The 15815-nt window shown below is 38.9% G+C and overlaps 1 protein-coding gene across 3 annotated transcripts in view; it reads right to left on the bottom strand.

The window, feature by feature from the left end:
- The window catches only part of SIN3A (SIN3 transcription regulator family member A), a 71142-nt gene that overhangs the window by 41407 nt on the left and 13920 nt on the right, over window positions 1–15815 (bottom strand). For all 3 annotated transcript variants that reach the window (XM_077745412.1, XM_077745400.1, XM_077745409.1), the window contains exons 2-5: window positions 9766–9987; window positions 5695–5871; window positions 1089–1195; window positions 90–372 (exon numbers count right to left, since the gene is read on the bottom strand). In XM_077745412.1, the coding sequence (XP_077601538.1) occupies window positions 90–372; window positions 1089–1195; window positions 5695–5871; window positions 9766–9954 (756 nt within the window). In that variant the 5' untranslated portion in view covers window positions 9955–9987. The remainder of the gene's footprint in view (window positions 1–89; window positions 373–1088; window positions 1196–5694; window positions 5872–9765; window positions 9988–15815) is intronic.

Genomic DNA, 15815 nt, shown 5'->3' with positions numbered 1-15815 from the left:
ATGTCTGAGTCTTAAATAAAGGGTCAACGTCCAAAGAGGGGGCTTTCTAGGGATGCATTTTACATAAGGTAAAGTTCCCAAGTGCTCACCTTGCTGACTTTGGCAGGTGGGGGCTGAGGAGCTGGCTGGGCAGGAGCTGGGGCTGACTGGGCTGAAGGCTGGGAAGGATGCTGGGGTGGTGGTTGAGGCTGGGGCTGGATGCCATGGGTGGGGATCTGATGAACCTGGCCAGGAGTTGTCACGTTCACCATGTCATTGGTTTGCACCTCAATCTTGTAGCCAGGGGGCAAGAAGGTATTGAAGCCCATAATCAGGTCGGGGTGGCCTTTGAACAGCTGGGACACACGACTAATCACTCCTGGTGTGTCAATGCTGATTAAAAACAAAACAACAAAAAAAACATATACACACATGAAAAAAAAACAAAAAAACAAAAATTAAAGTGGCAAGCTTGACCAACACCATAGCAAGAAAAAAAATTCACATTCCACTAGGTTCTATGAACAGGAAAACAGGTAAAAATCAACCTGCATATTACAAAATCAACAAAAAACAAAGAACTCTGAAATTCCAAGGCCATTGTAGCCTCATATTCATTGAGACTTGGTCACAATTTTGAACAGAATATACGTTCATGATAATGGTCCTATCAAGCAGATATTCAATAGTAAATCTAAGGCTACAATTCCTATGCAAGATCCACCCTCTGACACACCAGTATCAATCATTATGTGTCTACATTTTTTGTGAGTTACTCTAACAGTGAACCATGCCAGAATATTAGTGTATCCTAAAACAACGCAAAGAGCTGGTAGCCTAATCATTAACAGTCCACTTCCCTGGATTGAAATGAAGTACTAAGAAAAATTTTAGTTATGAAAAATTTACCAACAGGGACACTGCAAAGGTTCAGGGCCCATCATTTTCATCAATAAAGCAATACATAAAATAAAAGCATGACCCTACAAATGAAAGCCCCCCAAAAGGAGGCATCCTTTATCTTTCAGCATATGAGAATAAGCCATATCCTCCCTCCAAAATAAACATTTCAAGCGCAAAGTTTGGATACAACCACATATATCTTTTACCTCTGAGATTTAAATTCCTTCATGATGTCAAGGAAATCATTGTAGACCTGAGGCTGACTACCAAACTGCAGCTTCACCTGGTCAAGATAGGACAGCGCATCCTCCACCTGAGGCAGGGATAAATCTCAAGGTTATAAAAAGAAAATAAGCCAAGAATTTAAAAAAAAAAAAAAAAAGATTTATGCCTAAATAAAATGAACGCAGTAAGTGAAATAAAAATATATAGTAAAGACACACGAAAAGTATTAAAAATTAGCATGGATGCCAATAATAAAACCCGAGCTTAAAATAAAAGTCAACTCATAAAATCTGTAGCCTTGCATTAAATAATTCTGGGGAGGATGATTAGTAAAAAATCATCACATTGATATTATTCTTATTCATTTGTTTATCCATTTCACAAATATCCACTAAGCTAAAACATACCACACCAGGCCCAACATGAGATACTAATGAGTCAATGACAAACAGGCCACAAGTCCCTGCTCTACAGAAGTTCATGCCCATCTAGTTGGGAATCCTAACACACCCGGGTAGGCAGGTGATCACCGAATGCCCAGAGGGCACCTCTGCATTAAGAAAAACTCACAGGAACCTAAGGGAAGGCTGCCCCAGGAAGTGATATCTAAACGGAGTCCTAAGAATGAGTCCAAGTAGCAAAAGTGAAGACAGTGAAGACCTACAAAGAAAGTCCGAGAAGCGGCCTGAGCAAAGTCCCAGACAGGACATCATCTGGTACACTGAAAACTGAAGACACTTTAGTGCAGCTGAAGGATCTGTGCTAAAGAAGAGGAATGGTGGCAGCAAGAGTGGCAAGAGAGGGGACGAGAGAGGAAGCAGGACCTAGATCCCAGAAAGCCTTGTAAATCTTACTGGAAAGCAGTTGAGATTTTAACATCTGCATTTTAGTGTGCTCAATTTGGCCGCAGTGTTGACACTAAGTTGGGGTAAAGGAAGGTTATATTGAAAGGAGGGAATACAACCAGTTGTGTGAATGACAGTGGCTTGAATTATAGCACCGACCAAAGGGATAGAGAGAACGGGAAAGACTCAAAGCTTTTTAGGAGGTAGAAATGACAGGATTTGGGAACTGACTGGATATGGGAGATAAGGGAGAGGGAACATTCACTAAATTATAAATTATCTGACATTCACAAAGAGGAAAAAAGACTGAAGGTCTAGAAAGTTGGGAGACTGTTTCAGGACAACTTAATTTTTAGTTACTCAGGAGATATCCAAGGGTTGTCTACCTACTGGGTGTTTCCTATATATACTCGGGGATGATTTTAAATTATACAAAATATCAAGTTTGGGGAAGTTTCAGAAATAAACATGATTTGATAAGCCTTACTCTTGTGACAGATCATAAAATAGAACATTTATGTTCAAATAAACCACTAAATGGTATTTCAAGAGTTGCCCAAACTTCCATTATGGGAAGCTCAATTATGGGAACCTTTATGTCATGGTTAATCAAAGTATTTAGGTGTGGCCAGAGCACAATTTGTATACTTTGTCAATACCCACTCATTTCATGGTTGGTTTTTCTGTACCTTAGAAATAACACAACAATTTCTGTTGAAATTCAATGGACTATTTCATTCATATTCAGAACTTTCCATATTGAAATGTTTCATTAAGGACCAAGCTGATCAACATAAAACTCCTCAAGTTTGCAGAAGAAACAAAGACTTTGGAAGATATTTACGAAGAGCATTAGAGCATTTACAACGCGTGACAAAGGAGAAATTACCAAAAATAACATGAACAGGGCACCTGGGTGGCTCAGTCCATTAAGCGCCCCATTCTTTTTTTTTTTTTTAAGCGCCCCATTCCTGATTTAGGCTCAGGTCACGATCTCATGACCGTGAGATTGAGCCCTGCACTGGGCTTTGTGCTGACAGCGTGGAGGCTGCTTAAGATTCTCTCTCTCCCTCTCCCTCTGCGGCTCTCCTACTCACACTCTCTCTCAAAAAATAAAAAAGAAACACAAAATTTTGAATAAAGAAAATAAACAAGCATCCTACCGCAGAATAACAATTAATATATATAGAGAAAAACTGCAAAAGCCTGAATGAAAGAAATGAAAGAAATGTCATGTGTGTATGTCTGGGGAGAAAAAGGACTGGTCACAGCAAACTGCTGTTGAAATTAGTTAGAATTCTATGCTGTAAAACATCCAGCAGGACAAGGTGCCTGGGTGGCTCAGTCAGTTAAACGTCCATCTCCTGATTTCGGCTCAGGTCATGATCTCATGGTTCGTGAGATTGAATCCTGCGCACCAGGCTCTTTGCTGACAGGGCAGAGCCTGCTTGAGTCTCTCTCCCTCCCTCTCTCTGCCCCTCTGCCACTTGCATAGGCTCTCTCAAAATAAATAAATGAACATTTAAAAACAAAAGCAAAAAAATAACGAGCATGACAATCACGTAATAAATGAACTATCTGCATGTTAAGAATAGTGGGGAAACTGTCTCATTACCTGAAAGTATAGTTCAACTCTATAAAAGATTGTATGTGGCTCTGGGAACCACAACTCAGAAGAAAACAACTTGGAGCTAGCCCTTCAGAAGCTACAGATTCAGGGAACCACTTGGGGAGGCTTCTAGGCTGCTGATGCATTTTCTTGGCTCACTTCCACAGGCATTTATCATTGAGGTCCCTACGCTCTGGAAGTTCACAATCTTGGGGGAGACCAACACAGACAACTGTAAAGAGAACTTGGCTAAAGGTGTGCCAAATAGCTACACTGCTAACATTCAACAAGTAGCTAAATCACACCGAACATGCCTCAAGTTATTCAAATCCTCTTTGTCATCAATCTGCCAAAGACAAGAAAGTATAGACAATGCTGGCGCTTGAAATAACCTAAGTATTTTCACGGAACACTTCCTTATTATAGAATATAAACGGTTTATTCAAGTTGATTCAAATGCTTGTAAAGCATTTTAAGACTGATCCAAAAGCGGCAGGCAATGTCAGAATACTGAATGAGGCTACATGGAGGCACAGAAAGCATTTTACCTCTCCTCATCAGGAGGGAAATTCAACAAGTTATTGCGCTCAGGAATCATACCCAAGGGCAAGAAGAGAAAGAACAGAACACGAAGACCTGCTTCTCGTCTGCCCATGACTCCCTCTATCTATAACCCCAACTCCAAAGCCCTTTCTTGCTTTCTTGACAAAACTGTCAAGCACAATCTATATACTTATACCCGAGTGAGGGAGGCAAGCAAAACAGGGGCTGTGCTTTGAGAGGATTGGCTGAAAAAGGCTATACAAATACCTATTTTTGTTAGTTTCATAGCCAGTTTAGAAGCTCTTTTGCAACATTAGGGTATTAACTGCTGAATATAGTATTAATAAGGAATTAAGTCATACCAAACCCACTTTAAAAAAAAATTTTTCAGGACTCTGAAATGCTAAGTTCACAGCAATAATACAGTTTGGTACACAGCCATCATTCTACAAGCAGTTAAAATATTGGCCCAAATAACCTGTACTCTCTTTAAAGACTGTGCTTAAGTATAGTCAACTCTTAATTACTTAAGCTACTACAAAGTAAATTTTACAAAATCCCTCTATACAGCTTAGCTTTGGTATGCTTTATATTTATGGAGCATATAATTTCCTGAGGCCAATATGAGGCAAGTTCCTGAGAACCCAAACCAATGGGGGTAAGGATCAGGGAGACCTAGACTGAATATCAAGGAAAACAGAAGGCTGAAATGTTTGTTACACATGGATGTGTTCTTCAAGGGTATACTGTTCATTCTTACCTGGGATCTATTTAATTATGCTGATATGACCACATAAAGACCCAACACCTTATCTCTTTGTATTTCTTTAATTCTGTATTTCCTGCACTTGATTTTAAATTTTATATAAAGTTAGAAAAGATGAAATCTGGAAAATTTGCTGCAAAAATCACATACTTTCAAAAGTAACACTCAGAAGCAGAGAGAGAGGGTAGGCAGGGAACACAAGCTTCACTTCTCCACAGATGCCTCATGAATTTCAAAAGCACTGGGAACCTACAGCACATACTCAGCAGAACAGATGAAAACACTGACATTTCATTCACAATTCTAGTCTTCCCCAATCTTTATAAAGGTTCCCAAAAAAGGAGCATGTGTTTTACTAAGGATGGACTTGAAGATGACAGCCCATTCGGCTATTTATAAACCGGGATAAAAAGATTAAATCGTAAGATAATACTGGACCCAGATACTGTACAGTAGGCAGCCAACCATGTGTATGCTCACTAAAACCTTATGCCATGCAAAGAACTAAGAGTTCAAAAGGAGGCATCTATAAAACGGATTCTGTTTATTTTGTATGAAAACAGTCCCTCAGTCCTGGACACATCTGAGTACTACGCATTCATACATTCCAAAAACATTTCTTCAATGTATTCTCTGGATCAGACACTGATCCCTAAGAAGGGAAATCTAAGTAGGTTTCAAAACAAAAACAAAGTAAAACTTCTTGTGATTCAATCCCTCATCTAGCACATCAAAAGTTATAATGTCACTACTAACAGGCTGAGGCCAAAGCTTCCTGCTGAGAGAGAAAACTTTTTAATGGAAGAAGAGGAGCTGAATATCACCTTAAGCCTCTGAAACTGCTGCTGTCCCTGCACTGGTGCAACTGGTGGGGCTGGATGAGCATGACTCTGGACCACCTGGCCTCCGTGGGGCTGCACAGCTGTTGGGTGATGATGGCTGCTGTGAACCGCTGCGATGGCGGGCCCGTGACTGCCAGAGCTCTGTGGCACTGCTGAAACCTGGGGTGGACAAAATGCAGACAAGAAACTTCAAGGCTTCTGCATTCTTCCCCAGATACATCTAAAAGACATGCATGCATATCTTTGCACACACAAAGATAATTACAGATCTTCCTTCACTTGCAGTGGGGTTACATCCTGACAAATCCATTTTAAGTTGAAAATATCCTAAGTCGAAAATGCATTTAATACACCTACCCTATCGAACGTCATAGCTTAGCTTACTACCTTAAGTGTGCTCAGAACACTTAACAGTAGCCACAGTTGGGCAAAATCATCTCACACAAAGCCTATTTTATAAGAAAATGTTGAGTATCTCATGTGATATGTTGAATACAATACTAAAAGTGGAAAGCAGAACGGAATGGTCATTAGGGTATCCTATCAAGTGGCTCAGTCGGTTAAGCATCTGACTCTTGATTTCAGCTCAGGTCATGATATCACAGGTTCATGAGTGTGAGCCCCACATTGGGCTATAGGCTGACAGCACGGAGCCCACTTGGGATTCTCTGTCTCCTTCTCTCTGCCCTTCCCCTGCCTGTATGTGTGCGTGTGCTCTCACTCTCAAAATAAATAAACTTTTCTTAAAAATCCAGATTTAAAATCCCAAGTATGGTTTTACTGCATATCACTTTTGCACTATCAGAAAGTCAAACTATCCTAAGTAGGGGAACATCCTACTTAGAAACCCAAAATTCCCACAAAAGGGAGCTGGTGAAATAAATTATAGCCCACCCATATAATAACAGGATTCTCTGCCACTATTAGAAATTATATAGTTCAATACTTCTCAAATTATCTACGGCAAAGAACCAGTTTTTCTTTTTTCTTAAATTCCAATGTACCATGGGGCACTACTTTTAATAAAACACTATAAAAATGAATTATGAGAGAAGTGAAATAAAAAATACATAAGCTCAAATTTTTCATTACATTTTACAGATATATTACAAAATTACTATGTCCAAATCACTATAAGTTTCTAAACATTCTCAGTTTCCATACCTATGTCATTACAGGCTAGTAAGAAAGTATACACATCAACCGTCTGTGGACCACACTCTGAAAAGCACTGATACAGAGGCATATATTTTAACATTAGAAAATGTTCACAATCCCTAAGTTGATTGTATTCGTGTGTTCTATATGGATTTAAACTTAAATATTTCTTAGAAAGCACATTAAAAAGCAGTATCTATAAATCAATAAAAAAGATTTTAAACCTTGGATGATGAGTACATAGCAAAACGTTAGCATTTTATCTTGTGGTGGGATTAGAGAAGATTTTTATTTCGTTTTATTTTGCTTATCTTTATTTGCTACTTTTATCCCTATTCATTTACTTTGTTTATCCTCATTTGCTAAACAAAACTTTCTTCCAAATTGTTAGTGGTTTGGCCTCAAACATAATTATTTTCTATTTTTTCTCTCACCCTCTTGTAAGATCCAAGTGAAATAAAGCACAAGCTCCTTTCCTTCCATTTTTATTGCAGAAAATGCTACATAAGATTTCCAAAGCTTTTTTTATTTTCCTGTTTCAGAACTGTTAATCACCACAGAAGACGATACCTGATTTGCTATATCTCCACAATAAGGAGGCTAAACAGCCTGAGACTTCATCTAAACAATGGAAGTTGTATACTACAACTTAAGAAAGGATGGTTTGTTTTTTTCCCCAAGTCCCCATAAATTTACAAAGATTCCCCTGAACAGAGGGGAGGGTGGGAGATAGACAATTACTTACAAATCCACACAAACAATACTATACACATTAGGAGTAAAAAGACACGAGCCGATTCTAAAAGCTCTAATATGTCTCTTGCAAGACGGGTTATTATTCTGAGCTTTTACATTCCAACATGCATGTTTTGAACAGTTTTTTAAAAGACTATTAATTGGAGCTTATAAACACTTGAGATGACAGGTTTTATGTGAGCACATTACAGTTTCTAATATATGAATATATGTGACCATCTCAAGGGTAGGAAATAGTCCCAAGGAAAATAAGCAGCCTTTCTTTCTTCTAAGACCTAACTTAGAGATTTGATTTGTCGCGGTCCTCTGACTGCAGCCCTCAGTCCCACATAAGGGCACGATGCAGCTTCGAGGGGGGACTCCTAAGAACGACACCTAAGGAATCACCATCTCCTACTTCACCTGGATTTTCTTCTTCTTTGTTTTCTTATGGTAAATTGAGAAATTTATGGAATTATGGAATTGCTAGGTCAAAAAGTAATTAAAGTTTCTGACACAAACTGTCAAATTGCTCTCAAGAAAGATTACACCAATTTATGTTCCCCGTATCAGCCACATCATTCTAAAAATCACTAACAAGTTCGGCTGAAGAAGGCCTCTCCAGACCAGTTAAACAAATCATGGTTCAGACTGACCTAGAATGGAGTAATATAAATGCAGTGATTTTTAAAAAAATTACTTAAATGTATACATATGTATTCAAGTGGAAAGTTGTCCAATATACATTAAGTGCAAAGAGCAAATAGCAGAACAATATATTTGCTGTATCATACAAATTATGTAAAAAGAAGTGTATCCAGATAGGTAGGCAGGTAAATACAGGTATGCTTGTACGTGCATACAGTTTTGGACACCCAAGAAATGCACGAATGGGTTAAAGTCTGAAAAGTCAGAGGAAGAAGTCATCTTATATCATTAAAAAAAAAAAACAAAAAACATGGTGATATTTACTTTCATAATTAAAAAGGGCAAAACTCAAATTTCTTCCATTTCCACAAAACAGAGTAAACACAAAAGAGATGAAAGATCAGCACTGGTCAGGATGTGGAACGACAGGAATATACAGTGCTAGTGGAAATATAAATTGGGACAACTCTGAAAAACAATGGACATTACCTGCTAAAGGTGAAGTCGCACACACCCTATGAGCCAGCAATCCCCTTCCTACATACCCAAGAAACTCTTCTTCGTGTGCCCCCAAACCTACTGAGTGGTCTGAAAGATAAGGAGTTTGCACCAGAATATTAACTAACTACTTCACTAATAAGTACACTGTTTAATTCAGCTGTCTGTTTCCCCCATGGCAAGGTTTTTTTGATTTAAAAAATTTAAATTTTAATTGGATTTAAATTCTGACGCAAGCCTATCTTGTCAGGGATTGCCACTGTGAGCAGCACTGCACTAGGACAAATACCTAAAATCAGCCACACGGCACCTTTAGAGCAGTAAAAATCTGGAAAAGCCTGATTGTGCAGCAACAGAAAAATGGATAAATAAATGGAATATATTCATATAATTAATAACAAAGTAAAAATGACTGAATTATTTACACACAAAAATACAGGTAAGTCTTGGGAACTGCACTGAGAGGGAAAAAAGTGAGTTAAAGAATACAGGGGCTCCTGGCTGGCTCAGTGGGAAGGGCATGTGACTCTTGATCTCAGGGTTGTTGAGTCCAAGCCCCATGTTGGGTGTGCAGATTACTTAAAAATAAAATCTTTAGAAGAAGAAAGAAGAAAGAAGAAGAGGAAGAGAAAGAAGAAGGAAATGTATGTTTTCATTTACATAACGTTCAAAAATACCAAACTAAACAATTTTATTGTCTAGAGGTATAAACAAAATGATTTAGGGGCACTTGGCTGGCTCAGTCAGTGGAGCATGTGACTCCTGATCTTGGGGTTGTGAGTTTAAGCCCCATGCTGGGTACACAGATTACTTAAAAACATTTAAAAAATAAAAATAATTTTTAAAAAAATCTGTGAGGTGGGTATACAGGTACATTATTTCTGTTATTTGTTACCCATATACTGTAAATATAATTTTATATGTAACTGAATGATTAGTAAACAATTTTTTTAATTGGATGAAATCACCAATGCTCCTCCCTTATACCTTGTCCCTTGGTGGGCTCCAGTTTACCTGATAGCTGGGTGTCACAGAGTACTGAATTCCCGTGGCTGACTGCATGGTCTCGGACACTGCTTCATATACAGGAGGGGCAGGGGCAAGTACCCGGTGCTGGTGAGGAAAAGCCTCTGTGCTACCAGGGATCCGACGCTGCTGGGCCGCATACACCGGTGACTCCTGGTCATCCAAACGTCGCTTCATTCTGCGCTCATGCTCAGGGATGCACTACAAAACCTGCAGAAACCAAAAACACTGACATGCAAACCAAATCCGTGCTCCATTTATGATGTGTACAACTTAGATCAAGAGTCAGATGCTCTAGGGCTGAGCCACCCAGGTGCCCGACATGTACAACTTAGGACCAGTTGCCCAAATTTATGATAAGCTCAACTCCCAGAAGCAACTGTCTCCTTCATGCTGGAGATGTGGTCACTGGCTAGTTTAAGTGCATGGCTGCCTACAAAGCCCCCACGGTAGACAGCGTTCCATAACCAAGAGACAGAAATGTAAATAATAACACAGTCTGAATTTGGGACTATACAGTTGAAAAATAACCTCCAATGTAAAAACACAAAATACACCTTTCTTTATTCTCTAGTTTTCTTTTCAAATGCCATCATTCCCAATGTTAATTACATATTTACATGCTACAAAAACATTCAAGTGCTTCTTCGTTAACTCCACTCAAAGCCTAGTACTGTAATTGTGGTCTACCGTTTTAAATATCAATTGTTTAACACTTAAATGATACCATGAGAAAGCACCAGGCCAGGAGTAAGAGGACAATGGTTAAGGGGCTATGTACATTTCAATAACTTCCTCATTCCATGTGAGTTTGTTTCTCAAATTATGAACGAGAAGGTTGGAAAAGATCATTTCCAAGATTTTTTCTGCCTCTAACATTCCTGAACACTGAGGACATTCCAGAGTCCCTTATTAATATTCTTCCGTGGAAGGACCCTTTCTTTCCTGCAGGACGCAAACAGTCTAGTGATATTCCGGCTGGGAATCCAATCTGTTCTTTTCAGGGCTTTTCCAACATCTATAAGCTTCTTCCAGGTAGGGTTCTTTCAACTTTGTCTGCACTGCCCACAGTCCTACCACAGACACTCAAATACTGACCATGCAGAGGAAAAGAATAATAGTAATAGTTAACATAATAATGGCATATCTGTAGTGCCTGGGTGGCTCAGTCCGTTAAGAGTCTGACTCTTGGTTTCAGCTTGGGTCATGGGATTGAGCTCCTGCGGACAGCACAGGGCCTGCTTGAGATTCTCTCTCTCTCTCTCTCTCTCTCTCTCTCTCTCTCTCTCTCTGCCCCTCCCCAGCTCGTGCTCTCTCTCTCTCCCAAAATAAATAAATAAACTTATAATGAATCCCAAGCAGTATTCTACGCAATTTACAAATATTATCAGAATCCCTACACCAACCCTATAAGCAAGGTGCTTTTAGTCTCTGTTTTATAAATGAAGAAACTGAAATACAAAGATTAAGTCAACTACTCAAGGCTGCACAGCTAACAGGCAAAGCTGGAATAGCAATTCGCCAAATCCGCCTCCAGAGCCCGAATTCTCAACCACTTCACTATCTCCTATCTCTCACAGAAGAAATAAAGGAAGAAGAGTCCCTTTACTTAAGACACACATGCATGGAGCAACTTCAGTTTTCTTTAACCTCTCCCACATCAGGCTCATTCATCCTTTCTTCAGCCTCAACCCAACAAAGTAGGAAAGCTTTTGTGGCATTCATTCATTCAATTAGCAAATTCAGGGAGCAGATATGAAGGTGTTAGGTGCCCTAAAAAAGCTTAAAAACTAGTTGGGAAGACCATATACAGCCTCACTAGTAATCAAAGAAACATAAAGTAAAATGATAACTTACACCAAAGCAACAGGCAAAAATTAAAAGAGTATGATGATATTTAGTGTGGGTAAGAGTATAGAGCAATACTACTGGTGTAAGTTTTAAAACTGGTATGGACTGGGGCGCCTGGGTGGCTTAGTCGGTTAAGCGTCTGACTTTCGCTTAGGTCATGATCTCGCGGTTCGTGGGTTCGAGCCCCGCGTCGGGCTCTGTGCTGACTGCCAGCTCAGAGCCTGGAGCCTATTTCAGAGTCTGTATCTCCCTCTCTCTCTGACCCTCCCCTGCTCATGCTCTCTCTCTCTCTCTCCTAGAAATAAATAAAAATATTAAAAAATAAAATAAAATAAAATTGGTATGGACTATTTGGTTGGTAACTTGCAGCATCCACTAAATTTTTAAATTAAATTTAAAATGGGTAGGGACACCTGGGCGACTCAGTCGGTTAAGCGTCTTACTTTGGCTCAGGTCATGATCTACGGTGTGAGCTTGAGCTCACAACTCACAGTGTGAGTTGGGCTCTGTGCTGACAGCTCAGAACCTGGTGCCTGCTTAGGATTCTGTGTCTCCCTCTCTCTCTGCCCCTCCCCAGCGCACACTCTGTCTTTCCTTCTCTAAGATAAATAAACATTAAGAAATTTTAAATTTAAAATGGGCATACCCTCTCACCTAGCAATTCCACTTCTAAGTATCTTATACATCTGCCAAGTATATATACCCAGCAGCAAAGTAAGAAAAATCTAAATCTCTATCAATAACTGAATAAACTTGATACATTGATATTAGGAAAACTATGTAGCAGTTAGAAGGACTGGGGTTCCTCTACAAAGAAAGCCCTCCAAAACATACTATTAAGTGAAAAGAACAAGCTACAGAATATATACAGTGTGATCTCAACACCCACACACTATGTACTCTTAAGATTTGTGCATTTCATTGCAAATTTTGCATCAGAAGGAAAAAACTATAAACAATACTAAACTCTAGACAAGGATATGCATGCTCCAGCAATCAGATGAAAATGTACTTATGTTTGAAACTTTGAACTACATCGAGAAATTAGTTTGGATTAATAGATGGAGGAAAGGACAGATGGTTATACGGCAAAACACATACTGTAAAAACAGAAATTTAAAATCTAAAGTAGTGTGTACATGGGTGTTCACTACAAAATTTTATCAACTTCGTTGTATATTTGAAATTGTTCTTAATAAAATGTTGGGAGGAAAGGCTAACAATACAAACCAGCTCATGAATGCTGCAAGTAAGTGCTACAAATTTGGAAAGGAGCAGAAATGTGTACACTGGGAAAAAAAACTCTACAGAGAAGGTAAATACTTGGTTATATATTGAAAATTAAGGATGAATTAGGGCATAGCGGGTATACAGGATGAGATTAAAATATTATAGTAACTTTGTACTTACAAGTGTAAAGAGCTATTTACAATCTTTGCCAATTCATTTATTCCACAAATAATTCCTGAGAATCTAGGGGCGCCTGGGTGGCTCAGTCGGTTAAGCGTCCAACTTTGGCTCAGGTCATGATCTCACAGTTCATGGGTTTGAGCCCCAGGTCGGGCTCTGGGCTGACAGCTGGCTCAGAGCCTGGAGCCTGCTTCGGATTCTGTGTCTCCCTCTCTCTCTGACCCTCCCCTGCTCACGCTGTCTCTCTCTCTTTCTCAGAAATAAATAAAACATTAAAAAAATAATAATAATTCCGAGAATCTACACGTGCTGGGGCACCAGTACTGAACAGGACAGATTTCCTGCCCCACAACAATCAAGTCTTCCAACAGGACTGGTACAAGTCACTGTGCTCCTCCCAACAGTCCTGTCAGATGGGCACACCCAGAACGCTATTTAGAGGGAAGCTGATACTGAAAGAAATCAAGTGACTTGTTCAAGGTCACACAGCAAGAGGCTAGACTTTCCTTGGAATACATGGCCAACCTGGAGTAGAAATACTGGACAGACAATAGTAACGTGCTTGCAGAGAGGTACAGTGAAATCCCAGACTATAAGGTATTCGAATGCCAATAATGGAGCCACAAGAGTCAGACACAAAGCTACTTTCAAGCCCTGCTTCAGCTGACATGATTCTCGTCTGCCACTATGGTCTCCAACTCTTCCAGATTTAGGGCTTACACTGTTATCAGAACTCCAGTCTGTGAAGACAGAATTTAAACAAGGAAAAAAAGCACTTTGAGAGATAGGAACTAGAGAACAAACAATGACGGCAGAACACTAAAAAGTCATCTGGCCATGTGTTACAGTAAGTCCGAAGAACTCCGTTATCATCATGCAAAGAAACCATAATGCCCAAATAAAGCAAGCAGGGCAGGGTAACGGCGATTCTGCAGGGCAGGCTTCTGGGATAGGGTAGGACAACTGGGCAGAGTGAATGTGCCACATTTCAGACAAATTTAAGAAAGGCGGAGGTAAAAGCTAACCCTTTCTGAATGATCAAAACAAAAAACATTGTTCTAGTTCTACAACCTAAAATATCTTCATTCACAGTAAAAAGTTGGCCTCCTAGAAAGCCAGACAGTTCTCCATGAGTATTTAAATCCAAATGAAGAATCCAACTTTAAAGAATCTTATCTTTTCCATTTAGATTAAATTTCACAAATAAGCTTAAATACAGACAACAGAATTATCTGAGTCAAGATAAGCTCAAAGCAGGAAAGCATATGGAACATACCAAACTACCCTAGTTTGGAGGCTTTTAAGTATACAGTACTTTCTTTTTGAAATTTTAAAATTTATGGTTGACCCTTCAGTGTCTTTTTTTTATTGTTATCTTGAGTTAGACACATTTTAAAGTCCCTTTATTTATGTAATAAAAAAATCCTCTGAAATTATTCTCTTATTGATGGTCAGCATCACATAAAATCACATTGAAATGTGTCCAATCAGTTTACATCAATTAATACTGTGGAAAAATGGAAAGTTTCTTTTGAAAAGCAAAGAAATTCTTATCAAAGCATAAAGTGAAATGTAATTACACATTTCAACCTAGCGCAATTGCCTACCACAGTCCACCTCAAAATCTGTCCAAATCCACTTCTAGATTTAAATCTGCTGGGAAATGAAAAGTACCTAAGAATAAATGAAAAAGGGAATCTATGTACACAGAAATTAACAACCCATTCTTAACACGCCACAAATCTAATACCCAAGCCTCCCCGAACTCAGTTTTACATTCTTCTTCTTCTAATGATGTGGGTCTCAACCAGGACAGTTTGCCCTTGGGGCACATTTGGCAATGTCAGAAGACATTTTTGGGTGTCACAATTAAGGCATCTCATGAATTCCCAACCATGCTACAATGCACAGGTTAACTCCCCACCAACAAAGAATTATTCGGCCAAAATATTAATAGTGCCAGGTTGAGAAACCTGGATCTAATTAATGACAGCCCCATTCAGCACATACCTTTTATAAGCTTTGGTGGAATTATGTCACACTATGATATGACAACGATTTTTACCAAGGCAGCTCAGAATAGTCATCTTGGTTGTGCAAAAGATATCACTGTTTTCTTTACGACATGTGATTCACCTTGAACCCTCGGTGTATCCGAAAAAAACGTTATCATTTACTCTTAGAGTGAAGAGCAACTATATTAGAAACCTTAGTAAGAATTTAAATAGCAAATCCAAATTTTTATTCCCTATTTTCCTGTTTTGAAGATATAAATATCCCAACTAGGCAATATCCTTTAAAGTGCAACTGATTAGTCATCAACTATCATGCATGAAGTTGGAACACAGTCATTTGCAAATCTGTAAATTGATTCCAGATATATCTCTAATAAACTTCTAGCTTATAATAATAATAATGATAATAATAATAATAATAATAATAATGCCACACAATGACATCTTTTTCTTTTTCCCCTTTTGCACCACCAAACACAAAACTTTGAAAAGTAATTCTTAATTTTGTTGAAGAGGGGACAATCATGTTCTTTGCTCCATAACTGCAAACATACTTAGTTTTAGGCTAATAAATACCAATTAGAATGCTTAATCCAGAGGTGTCTGGGTGGCTCAGTTGGTTAAGCACTGAACTCTTCATTTCAGCTCAGGTCATGATCTCATGGTTGGGAGTTCGAACCCCACATTGGGCTCTGTGCTGACAGTATGGACCCTGCTTGGGATTCTCTTTCTCTCTCTCTCAAAATAAACAAACATTAAAAA

The sequence above is a fragment of the Crocuta crocuta genome, unplaced genomic scaffold, assembly GCF_008692635.1.
Source record: "Crocuta crocuta isolate KB4526 unplaced genomic scaffold, BGI_CrCroc_1.0 scaffold130, whole genome shotgun sequence".
In the NCBI taxonomy this organism is placed as follows: domain Eukaryota; kingdom Metazoa; phylum Chordata; class Mammalia; order Carnivora; family Hyaenidae; genus Crocuta; species Crocuta crocuta.
Note: the sequence above shows the minus strand (reverse complement) of the source record. Positions and strands in the feature narration are given on the sequence as shown.